This window comes from Danio aesculapii, chromosome 2, assembly GCF_903798145.1.
Source record: "Danio aesculapii chromosome 2, fDanAes4.1, whole genome shotgun sequence".
In the NCBI taxonomy this organism is placed as follows: domain Eukaryota; kingdom Metazoa; phylum Chordata; class Actinopteri; order Cypriniformes; family Danionidae; genus Danio; species Danio aesculapii.
In genome coordinates this window covers 44,588,010-44,600,430 of record NC_079436.1, presented here as the reverse complement: position 1 = coordinate 44,600,430, position 12,421 = coordinate 44,588,010, and the positions used below count along the sequence as shown (strand labels likewise).

The 12,421-nt window shown below is 35.9% G+C and overlaps 1 protein-coding gene across 1 annotated transcript in view; it reads right to left on the bottom strand.

Annotated features, from left to right (window-relative positions):
• The window catches only part of pask (PAS domain containing serine/threonine kinase), a 29,003-nt gene extending 18,207 nt beyond the window's left edge, over positions 1-10,796 (bottom strand). Inside the window, exons 1-11 of the mRNA XM_056480512.1 lie at positions 10,640-10,796; positions 10,323-10,516; positions 8,161-8,390; positions 5,136-5,303; positions 4,829-4,966; positions 4,100-4,234; positions 3,359-3,476; positions 2,844-3,028; positions 855-954; positions 668-769; positions 307-481 (exon numbers count right to left, since the gene is read on the bottom strand). Coding sequence (XP_056336487.1) covers positions 307-481; positions 668-769; positions 855-954; positions 2,844-3,028; positions 3,359-3,476; positions 4,100-4,234; positions 4,829-4,966; positions 5,136-5,303; positions 8,161-8,390; positions 10,323-10,506 — 1,535 coding nt within the window. The 5' untranslated portion in view covers positions 10,507-10,516; positions 10,640-10,796. The remainder of the gene's footprint in view (positions 1-306; positions 482-667; positions 770-854; positions 955-2,843; positions 3,029-3,358; positions 3,477-4,099; positions 4,235-4,828; positions 4,967-5,135; positions 5,304-8,160; positions 8,391-10,322; positions 10,517-10,639) is intronic.
• Between the last annotated feature and the right edge of the window lie 1,625 nt (positions 10,797-12,421).

Here is a 12,421-nt window from a genome sequence, read left to right as displayed (position 1 = left end):
TCTGACTTTGTTATTAACATATGCATATTTCTGCCTTTGTTAGACTGAATTACAATTTAGTGAGTGTCTTTAAATAATATTTTTTTTATTTTATTTAAATTACATGGGTAAAATTTCTTTGTGTTAGGAAAATATTTATTTTTCCAAATCCTTAATATTATCAAAGTACTTTACTTTTTCCTTTTACTTCACTTATTTTTAGTACAGTATGACCCAAAAATATTTCTGACATTCTTACATAGATTCACTTTGCTCATCAACAAATAAAGAACAGACTAAATGAGGGGATTTGGTGAAGTCTCGAACCCATTTAGTGGTGTGGAGGTGACAGCAGGAGAAGTCATGGTTGACAGGACGCTGTTCTCCTTCTCCAGTTTAGCACTAGTCCCAGTAAAGATCCTCTTTCCTTTCCCAAGACCAGCTCTCCTACGCATGGCCAGATGCACCATTACACTGTCGCCAGCAAGCACTGTGTTTGGATCTGCACATATCATACAATCAGAGACAAAACATTGCTTTAAAACAATGAATAATGAAATAAACAATTAAAAATGTAAACAAAATAAAGTAAAAAGAAGAAAAATAAAATGTCTGTAAAAAATATATTTATTTTGAAAAATTTATGTTATTAATATACAATAATGCATAGCAAGCAGTAAGAACTCACGACACGTGTCCTGTTGATCATCTCTAGTTGAGGTCATGTCAGTAGAGAGGGTTAAAACATTAGCAAGCGGACATTTAGCACTAGCAGAATACATACAGGGCTCTGAGAAGAGAAGAGAGAAGATTTCAGCTTAGTATGGTGAGATAAAAGTGTGTGCATCACATTACAGTGCATTACGGCTCTGTACCTGCATGGCTGTCAGATGGGCTGGTGCTTTCATGTGGGTGGTTGCTTCGGTCTGCAGCACGAACACGCTCATAAAACGCTGGGATCAAATAAGTGACATTCTATATGGGAGCACAGGCTTAATGTTAGCATGGAAAGAGCATCTATGCGTTAGGCTAAATGTTTAGGGCCCTATAAAATCAATTTAACCTTTTTTCTTGATTCAGTTTTTCCTGTTTTATATTACAGTAATTTAAATAAGATTATTAGTTGGTACTAGTGGTCAGTGCACCAAAATATAGCATTACCATCTTTTCTCTCATTACCTTTATTGGCATGACATGCACAGTACTGCCAAAGCAATTATACAATACAAAAACATGGGTGACACGGTGGCTCAGTGGTCAGCACTGTCGCCTCACAGCAAGAAGGTCGCTGGTTCAAGTTTCAGCTGGGTCAGTTGGCAGTTCTGTGTGGAGTTTGCATGTTCTCCGCATGTTCGTGTGGGTTTCCTCCGGGTGCTCCGGTTTCCTACACAGTCCAAAGACATGCGCTATGGGTAAATTGAATAAACTAAATTGGCCATAGTGCATGTGTCTGAATGAGCATGTATGGATGTTTCCCAGTACTGGGTTGCAGCTGGAAGAGCATCCACTGTGTTTTACATATGCTGGATAAGTTGGTGGTTCATTCCACTGTGGCAACCCCTGATGAATAAAGGGACTAAGCCGAAGGAAAATGAATGAATGAATAAAAAGAAAACAAGAATAGATCTTCAAAATAATTAACAGGTACAAACATTCATTCATTCATTTTCTTTTCGGCTTAGTCCTTTTATTAATCAGGGGTCGCCACAGCAGAATGAACCGCCAACCTATCCAGCATATGTTTTATGCAGCGGATGCCCTTTCAGCTGCAAACCATCACTGGGAAACATCCATACACTCATTCACACACATTTAGCTTACCCAATTCACCTATAGCGCATGTTTTTGGACTGTGAGGGAAACCGGAGCACCCTGAGGAAACCCACGTCAACACATGGAGAACATGCAAACTCCACACAGAAATGCCAACTGACCCAGCCGAGGCTCGAACCAGTGACCTTCTTGCTGTGAGGCGATTGTGCTACCCACTGCGCCACTGTGACACCCCAGGTACATATATATTATAAACAAAGGATTTTTTTTTTTTAGAATGACAAAAAAAGTAGTATTTAAGACATTTAAAATGAATAAATAAATAAAAATAACTAATAAAATAAATACAAATAAATGAAAAATATGAAGATAATGGCAATAATAATAACAGTATTTTTACAACAGTATAAGAAATGCTCTTGCTTTAGGTTTATCCATTGCCTGATAATATGAGTTTGTGGCAGACTGACACATATTTGGCAGCTGTTGGGATCATTGTGGAATTTTCACCTAAAATATATCATCATTTTTCAGAATTTAATAATGGCATAAAATCTGGATAAATTTGCAGGAATTTTTGGAAATATTCAGCTCTAATCTGGCGATAGCAATCACAGTGAAGTAGGAAATGTTCTTCTGTTTCTTCAGAATGCACAGACACTGATGGAGACTATCCATCCATCCATCCATCCATCTATAAAAAAAATCCTAATACTGAATGGTAAAATGAGCAGCACAGTTTAGTTCCACTTTAAAAGATAAACATATTAAATATTTACACACTATTATTTTACTCAGGGAAAAAGATTTATTGCATCATCCAGCCCTAGCTCAAGTATATGTGTTGTAAACAAACCCATTCACACAGACACAAAAAGAGCAGAATTCATATTTAAAATCTCCCATTTTATATTCTCAGATACTACTTTTAATGTATTCATCAAATTTGCCAAATATCATGACATTCTACATTATATTGATAATTCTGTTTTAGAAGACATTATATTGCTGGACTCCACTATTCAGTTTTCAGCACTGCAGTGGAGAAATCATGGGGCCTAATATAATAGAATGTTTCATAAGACCAGTACCTTTCCGAGCAGCTGACTGCTGTTATAGCCGAGCAGCAGAGAGCTGAAGGGGTTGTTAAGACTGTGAATGGTACCGTTGGGCAGAAGCGTCAGGAGGCAGCTACTTGGAGCAAACACACACACCGACCCAGAATACAGCACACCTGCACTGGGGGACAGGAGTTCACCCGCAACTGATTTACCACCTGCAGGATAAGAGTATGCTACACTGAGCAATCTCAAATCAATAGCAATTTGAAATGTAATTTAAAATCAATACATCCAATTACAAAATGTCAGCAACTTAGTTAATCATATTGGACACCAACAAGAAATACAACGAGAATATAGATTTTCTTTACGTCAGACTAAATATTGGAAAAGCATTTAATTGGGTTATGAATAAATCTGCATATTTGTTTTTATTTTATTTTCAGTATTCATCATCAAAGTGGGTAAAGTGACTTTGTTTCTGTCTGTTGAAGCAGCACAATAAAACGACCAGATATGAAATGCAGTGATAAAGGAAGGATGACCTGAGCCGTTTATCTGCTGTGGTGATCTTCCACAAGACACAGCGGCCTGCAAGCGGACACATGCTGGAACCACCAAACCAGACCTGGCCTGCACACACAACCTCTGCACACGCAACATCTGAGATACAAACAAAGAAAAGAGGTTACATGAAGGTGCACAGTAGGTTTGTTGTTGTTGTTAACTTGAACTAAATACTAATACATCTTAATCATGATTCAAACTGTTATTTTATTGAATCAATGACTACTTACTAACCAACTAACCTTACTAAACTAACTAAGAGTTTGCTGCAAGAGATGGTGGCACATGAGTAGGGCCAGACAGAATCTGCAGGCATTTTTTGCTATTTCTGCAGAGAATTTTGTAAAAAAATCTGAGGATTTATGCGGAATGATTTTGGGAGTCTCATAACTGAAAACTTAATATATGAAATATAAAATAATACCTTTTAACTGTTATTTAATGTTTTACAATGCAAATAATTGGTAAACAAACAAGTCTTTCATATAATACATCTACTAAAAGACAGAAAATATGACTTTACAAACTGTATTAATAAATAAATAAGATGAACATTTTATGTTAGTCAAGAATATTACTGAAATTAATTTAAAAACTGAATTAATATAAATGTATACACATTTACAAAAGTAAATAAATAGACTCCATGACGGGCTAAAAATCTGCGGATTTCTACGCGCGCAGATTCCATGTGGGCCTACACGAGACATGATGGTGACCTTAGGTGTTGTCCTGCAGTGGAAGGGGATCTGTAGTGATGGCATCAGAGATATGATTGACAGGCCAGTCATCTCCTCAGCAGCTTGGTAACCATTGAGATGAGCAAAAGTAGCATCACAACTGAGGATTCCACCCTAGAAAAAGAGAAGATATAACTTTTTTCCAGTGTAATCAATTTAATGCAATCCTGAATGCATACTTGCTATAAAAAGTTATTTTAAAAAGCCATATCAGAAAAGCACAGTAGTTGCATTTAAAATGCTAGATCTCGCCAAAATTAAAATCCACTAATGATTTCTCACCTCCATGTTGTTCCAGAAGCATAAGTGAATTGTTAATATTCAGTGCGTAAATGGATACATTTCAAATTAAATCTAATTACATTTCTGTACCTCCACTGAAAGTTTATTTCCTCTGAAACTTTAGCAAAAAGACCAAGAACGATCCTAATAGGCTTGGGCTTGTGTAACTAACTTTGATTACTGCAAACATTATCCGCTAATCAATGTTTATGAATAAAAGCCTAAATTTAATTTGTCTTTTACATATATTTTTTTTGTAAAGCAATCATGTCTTTTCAGAAGACTATGATTTAACTGATCAGTTCATATTTATCCCGGTTAAAAAATAAAATACTAATAAAACCAACATCATTACAAATGCTTAAAAATGTACTACATAAGGAAATCATTTCAGTGCCCAGTTAGCTGAAAGGCAACGAGTCTCACATTTTGAGTGAAGGTCACGTGTGCTGTGATTCTCTCCACTCGCTCCAGCAGGAGCTCAAAGATCTGCTGCTGTTTTTCTGGTATCTGCAGCCACACAGACACAGAAAACTCTGCTCCTGTCAAACTCACTGCAGTCACCTGTGGAGAGAACGAGCTTTAATTACTGACGCTCACATCCAGTGAAGGAAAGCAGACTTCAGAGCACAGACAAAATATACAGCATGGAAGAATATAAATATTCATAATTCGAAAAAAGTTTAGCGAAAGCTACATGAAAGGTTATTTCATTAACCGCAGTGTTTCATACCACTTTTGATGAAATAGCAACTAGATTCCCATCAGAATCCAGAGCCTCCTCCTTCAGGACTTCTTCTAGCATCTGACTGGATCTTAGGAGAGAGGTCAACTTCCTGCCCATCAAATCACTGTATGCACACTCAAACAGCTTACAAGCATGTTCATTTGCATCCAAAACCTTTAAAAAAACATATTACTAAAATGAATAATCATGTAATAAAAATTGATACTTAATAAATACTTAAGAATTCAGTAGAATTGCTCTACAGAAATTCCTTAGATATTGTTTGATAACAGCCAAAAAGCTGTTATTATTGTTCTGGAAAAGTGTTAATCCTCCAACTGCTAAACAATGGCTAGAAAAATTAATATGAGGGCTGCACAATATATCGTTTGAGCATCGATATCGCAATGTGCATATAGACAATAGTCACATCTCAGGATCTGCAATGTTGAGTTGATATTTTTACCAGGAGCCACAGATGCAAGTATAACCATAACAGAACACAAATTTATCATTTACTTGTGTTTTTAAGGCCTGTGATTGTGTGCGGATTTTAAGGGACTTTAAAGCACTCAGAGACAAGAAATTGTTCTAGTTTGTAACTATAATGAAGGTTAAATTTGTTTAATTATTAATATGTAGACTATACCGTGCTGTTTTACATTTGATTATTCGATTTCTGTAGCTGAACACTATTAAGACTCCCAAGAAAATTGTAAAGCACTGTTTATTTCACCTGCATCTTTGAGCTGTTGTATTTACCAGTGATTTTAAATTTTATGTAAATTAAATGAATTGTTTCCAAATAGAACTATTAAAAATCATCTGGTAAAATAGTATTTATATCTGCAGGACACGCTCCTCCTTAATACATCAGACATTGTGTTAGAAACTCTCATATGCTTTACATGTTTGCATCTATGTTTGTTTATATAACTGCTATTTTCATTTATAACACTTCATTTTTCCATCTCGTTTAAATACACTATGAACAGCAGCTACGCTAATTATTTTCTTTATTCTCTAGTTCCACCTGGGGATACTTATTCCGAGGTCCCTAGAGACTATGCAGCACCATTGATGCGATCCAAGACCTGTGAAGAGATGATCCCAAGGTATCTATAATCCTGGACCAGGCCGTATCCTGAGCTAATGCTGTGGACCTCATGGAGGAATGGAGTGCATGAGGCTGATTCCTGAAAGACCACCGTGACAAACGAGTCCCCGCATTGATCCTGTGGGCCAGCTTGACCTCCCACCTGTGCCCTACTTACACCTGCAACTTCTCTACGATAAAACATCCAGCTTCTCCAGCCTCAGGCGCCTAGACTGCAGCTCCACACAGGAAGTTTGACCAGAAGAAATATGGACTTGCCCAACAGAGCCTAGTTTCTCTCTAGGTTTTTTTTTCCCTTCACTTCGTCGATTGGTGAATTTTTTTTTTCCTCGCCACTGTCACCACCGGCTTGCTTGGATCGGGACTTATGGAGGTGCGCTTCAGTGGATTTGCTCTAGTGTTTGAACTTTCAGCAGTGAAATTTAAACCACACTGAACTAAACTGAACTTCAACTCTGAAATCTGGACTTTACTAGAACTATGTTAAGCTGCTTTGACACAATCTACATTGTGCAAAGCGCTATATAAATAAACATGAATTGAATTTCACGATAAATATTGCAAAAAAACTAAATATGGCAATGTCAGATTTTTTCAATATTGTTCAGCCCCAATTGATATCTCCTCTGCACTTGGAATAGAAATTGTTGCGATAAGTGATATTACTGTCATTTTGAGATCATTTTTTAGCTTCAATTATATAACAGCATAAGAATGCAAATATCCATAAACACTTTAAAATACTTAGCATTCTTAAGGTTCTTTAGATTCTATAATTTGATGCTAAAAATGTAAATGTCCTATCATATATAGTATTTAATGTTCTATTAGGTAAATGTCCAATTATAAACTTTGACACCAGTGAGGTAGAACGTAAATGACATTGTAAAATGGCTTTAAAGTTATTTGTGAATATATATGGCAACGGTCATCTCCAGGTATTGCACGATAAGTCGATATACTGATTATTGACAGGCCAATTGAAATGAACCAGATATCTTTTAAAAGGCAACAATGGACAATTTCACAAGATTTGGGCCCCTTTCTTCTGTTACTTCATGAGGAATTCTATTCCCTAAGGCAATGTATTGTAACTATAAAGCTGTTTTGATTATCACTTTATTTATTTTATTTATACTTAGGGCATACTCACACCATGTACAGTTGCCTTGAACCGGGTCAAAGTACGCTTGATCCCCCTCCCGTCTCCCCCGACGGCCCGCACTCACATTACATTCGGGCCTGGGCAGGCTTACGCCATCAATGATGCACTGTTCAGTAAGCACTTTTGCTCAGCACAGTGGAGATTCCTTCAGTTTTATTGTTTTAGTCGTTTGGGATGCAGTGACACGCAGTCAAATATTTCAACGAACAAATCAGCCACTTTTGACGCTCGTAAACAATTAAAGTCCTCGTGCTGCAGGAATTATGAGGTTTGCTAAAGGTGCAGCTGTCATGCAGTGAGGGGGTTTGCGTCTTTAATAAACTACGACAGTTTGCGTTCACTGAACAGTACAAACAGCACTCACACTACAAGTGTACCACGCCAAAGCCCAAGTGAACCGCGCCTGAGCCTGATTCAGAGCACTCACACTTCTCAAACGATCCAGGAAACGGGCCTGGGCACGGTTCGCATAGCATAGTGTGAGTACGCCTTTAGAGGCTGGGGTTGGGGTGTTCTTTTCTTTTGTTTGTTTGTTTGTTTGTTTGTTTTTGCAAGTTTATGCATTTCAGAAAACTTATCTCAGAAGTTGTGATGATTGGAAATCTATTTAATGACCAAATAAAACTTAATTGACAAAAAAAAGAATTCAGTAGCATTATTAACAAGCATACAGCTAAATAACTAGGTATAGAGTCCCTGTTACCAAAATAATGGGGAAAAGAGTTTTGAACAGCACAACTATCTGATACCTGTGATGTGCTGCTGTTAATGGAGAGGACAGCTTTATTGGGGTTGATGGTGAGAGCTGTGCTTCTCTTCTCTGGAGCAGTACAGATTAGCTGACTGAGAAGAGAGCTCGCCAACACAGGAGACGCAGCAGCTGATGATGATGATGATGATGGAGACACTGAGAGCGAGCAATGCAGATCCGAAATCTGAAGATTCCTCATCGCCACTGATGAACTGACTTGAGAATTACCTTTTGGAGACCAAACATAAACTTTCCGTCATTAATTAATTAAAGGGTTAGTTCACTTCAAAATAACAATAATTACTCAACTTCATGTCTTCAGAACACAAATGACGATATTTTAAATAAAATCTGAGTCTTTTATAACAGCAGCATTCCTTCATAAGATGTTTAAAGTTCAGAAATGGAATCAAATACATTGTCAAAACGTTCCATGTTATATTAGTGGTTCTGCTGTAATCATATAAAACTCCAAGAACACTTTTTTGTGACAAAAACGAAATATGACTTTGTCTGCTTATGTCTTCTCTCCCGCTTCAGTTCAGCGTCATTTAGTACAACTTCTTGCCAGTAGAGTCAACAGCACAACACACAAGGAAAATCATATGGCCTGTAGTAAACAAGCACTCTGACCTGATATGGAAGACCATTTTTTGTACACTTTGTATGATTACAATTGAACCACTGAAGTCGCATGGACTGATTTGACATCATTTTTGGTTTCTTTTGTGGACTTTGAATATCTCAGGACCTTTGTTGTCTCTGGAAGATAAGAGATCCCTCAGATTTAATAAAAACGTCTTAATTTGTCAGGGGATTGCAACAACATGGGGCTGAGTAAGTAATAATTTGTTAATTTTATTATTACTTCATGACTTTAAATGGACGGTTTATTAAATTAAAATTCTGTCATCATTTACTCAACCTTTTTTTCCAAACAGTTTATTTCTCCTGTTGAACGCAAATTAAGATATGCTTTAGAAAATACTGAAGAAAACAGCTGCCATGAACATCCATAGTATTTTTTGTTCCTACTATGGATATGAACTATCCCTTCAGGGGAGGAATGTACTTTCTGTGCAGAAAACATTGGACATTGATTACTTTGGCATGCTTTCACTGATAAATAATGATATTTTAGCATTACAGACCTCCATTCTTCGTCATTTACACAGCTCATTACTTCTTTCAAACAAAGTTCTTTCTTCCGTTCAACACAACAAAAGATATTCTGAAGAAAGCTAAAAACCTACAACTATTAACGTCCACAGTAAGAAAAACAAATATCATGGAAGTCAATAATTACAGATTTTCAGCATTCTTCAAAATATATTATTTTGTGATCAACAGAAGAAAGAAGCTCACAGCGGTTTGGAGGCACTTGAGGGAGAGTAAATAGTGTGTACATTTTCATTTTTGAGTGAACTGTTGCTTTAAGCCCCTTTATTGGCGTTTTTTATGCTGTAATGCCATACTGTTTTGCTGTCATTACTACATACATAATTTTTTATTAATTCATGACTTAAAATGGATGGTCGCTTAAATTAAAATTCTGTCATCATTTATTCAATCTCTTTTTCCAAACAGTTTATTTCTCCTTTTGAGCACAAAATAAGATATGCTTTAGAATATACAGCTGCCATTAACATCCATAGTATTTTTGTTCCTACTATGGATATAAACTATCCATTCAGGGGAGGAATGTACTTTCTGTACAGAAAAACATTGGACATTGACTACTTTGGCATGATTTCACTGGTAAATAATGATATTTTAGCATTTTACATTCTTCATTTACACAGCTCATTACTTCTTTCAAACAAAGTTTTTCTTCCATTTAACACTACACAAGATATTCTGAAGAAAGCTAAAACCCTGTAACCATTAACTTCCATAGTAAGAAAAACAAACAATTAATGTAATTAATAATCAATAATTACAGATTTTCAGCATTCTTCTAAATATATTATTTTGTGTTCAACAGAAGAAAGAAGCTCACAAAGGTTTGGAGGCACTTGAGGGAGAGTAAATAGTGTGTACATTTTCATTTTTGGGTGAACTATCCATTCAAGTCACTTTATTGACGGTTTTTTCTGCTGTGTTGTCATACTATTTTGCTGTCATAATAATATTCAGTGTCCACAGAAGCGTCAGGCCCACCTGAAGAGTCCATGCGGCTGAGAGTGCTGTTTCGCGCTGAAGGGAAGGACTGGTTCATGCAGAAAGAGTCACTCTTCATCAAACTGTTGATACTGCAGCCAACATCATCATCATCAGCAGCAGCAGCAGCAGCAGCACAAACGCCGCCGCTGGGACCGCTCCTCCGGCCGTGCGACAGCCACATCCCCGATGTGCTTCAATCAAAGCAGACTGTCACAAAAATGATTCAATCTGACACCCTTACTGTTTTCAAGACGAGCGAGAAAACTTCGCTAATAAATATCACATAATAAACTAATATGTAGTGATTCACTCACTCACCCACCGCACTGCTCGCTTCAACACTCTTGCTGTGCTTTCAGTTTACTGCCTGCTGCCTTGGAGACAGAGAGGGCGATTGTTCCTTCTTTCTTGTTAGACGACAAAACGCAACAATAAATAACAAAACAAACTTCTTGCTTAAAAATAAACTACTATTTCTCAGTTCTCGGCGACCATAACAGCGCTGTTTGCGTGAAGTATATCGAGGCCTTCAATGTTTGGCGCGTATAGAATCGAAACAAGATGACGGAATGGGGAAGAGCCAATGAAAAAATAGAGTTTTGAAACTGACAGGGAATTTATCCAATAGAAAACCGCAAGGGGCGGAGCTTAAGCTATCAAGGAAGGGGCGTAGTTTCTATGGAGACTCATGTTTCTGTTATTTTCAGTACTTTCCTCAACCTCATACGACCTAGTTTTCTCAGTTCGGTTATGCCCTAGTTTTTCCTACTTTTTCAGTTGGTTATGTTTCGTATTTCATTTTAACTGTAGCTCTGCAGTTTATTTTTGTTTCCAAGTGGCAATTAATTTACAAACATATTTTTTCCCCGCATAATTTACCAATTTGAAACAAATCTTTTTTTTATAAAGATTGGTGGAAGAGAGGTATTTGGTCGGTTGCCCATCTAGACAAAGAGGGTAAGGTTCTCAGTCATAGAAACTTTTGTGAAAAATATAACTTTGAATGTGATCATAAGCAATACAATATGGGTATTGAAATCTATCCCAAAGGCATTTCTAATGATGGTTAGTAATGTGGTTACCAATACAATGACACACTTCATCTGCCTTATTTGTTGATAAATTGACAATTCAGAGTGAAATACCTAATAAAATAATAAGATCAATATTAACCCAACATACATTTCCAATACAAGCTAGTAGAAATAATGTCTTTTCTTTTTTCTAAGGGCTCTATTATCGAATTAACAACTATGTTTCTTTCTTTCCCCATACCTCCCAAAGCTAAAGAAGTATATTTTAAAATATTCAATGATATTTACCAATCTTCAGAGTTTTTTTAGACATAGATTTAATTTTGATCACAATAATTGTAGGCTACATTCTGTGAGGTTGACATTGAAACGACTGCACATTTATTTTTTGAATGTTTATATAGCAGAACAGTTTGGTCTGATTCATTCGAGTGGTTAAAGGTTTCTCTCAAGTTGTCCTAATTTTCTAAAAATGATATTTTCGGTGGTTTATTAGGGAAAAATATTAATATTCAATTTGTATTGAACAATATTCTAATTTTGGAGGAATTTATATTCATAAGTGCAAGTACCTTAAAACAAAATCAATGTTTTTAGTTTTCCAAAAGGAATTTTGGTCATACTGTAAATCTTAAAAGTTGCTCAAATAAAAATATAAAAGAAGACTGTTTAGTTTATTAAAAAAAATTTAATTAATAGAAGACCCGGTAGTGTATATGTTTTTTCTTTTTCTTTTAGTTATGTTTATGTGTCTACTCTATGGTTTAAGTGTATTTATTTGTATCATTATTTTATTGATTTGATTATTATTTGTGCTCTGTTCTATAAATGTAGAGGAAAGTTGTTAATCGAATTTTGCCTTATTGTAATTGTGTTATAATGCAATAAAAATAATAATAATTTAAAAAAGAAAAAAAATGTCTCCAAGTGACTATTTATTCCAATGTTCATCAAACAGGAAGGTAAATTTGGTTAAAATACTCTCATTTGTATATTAAAATATAAAAACCACACAAGCTGTAGATGCACATTTTTTATTTGGATGTTAAATACACTCTACAT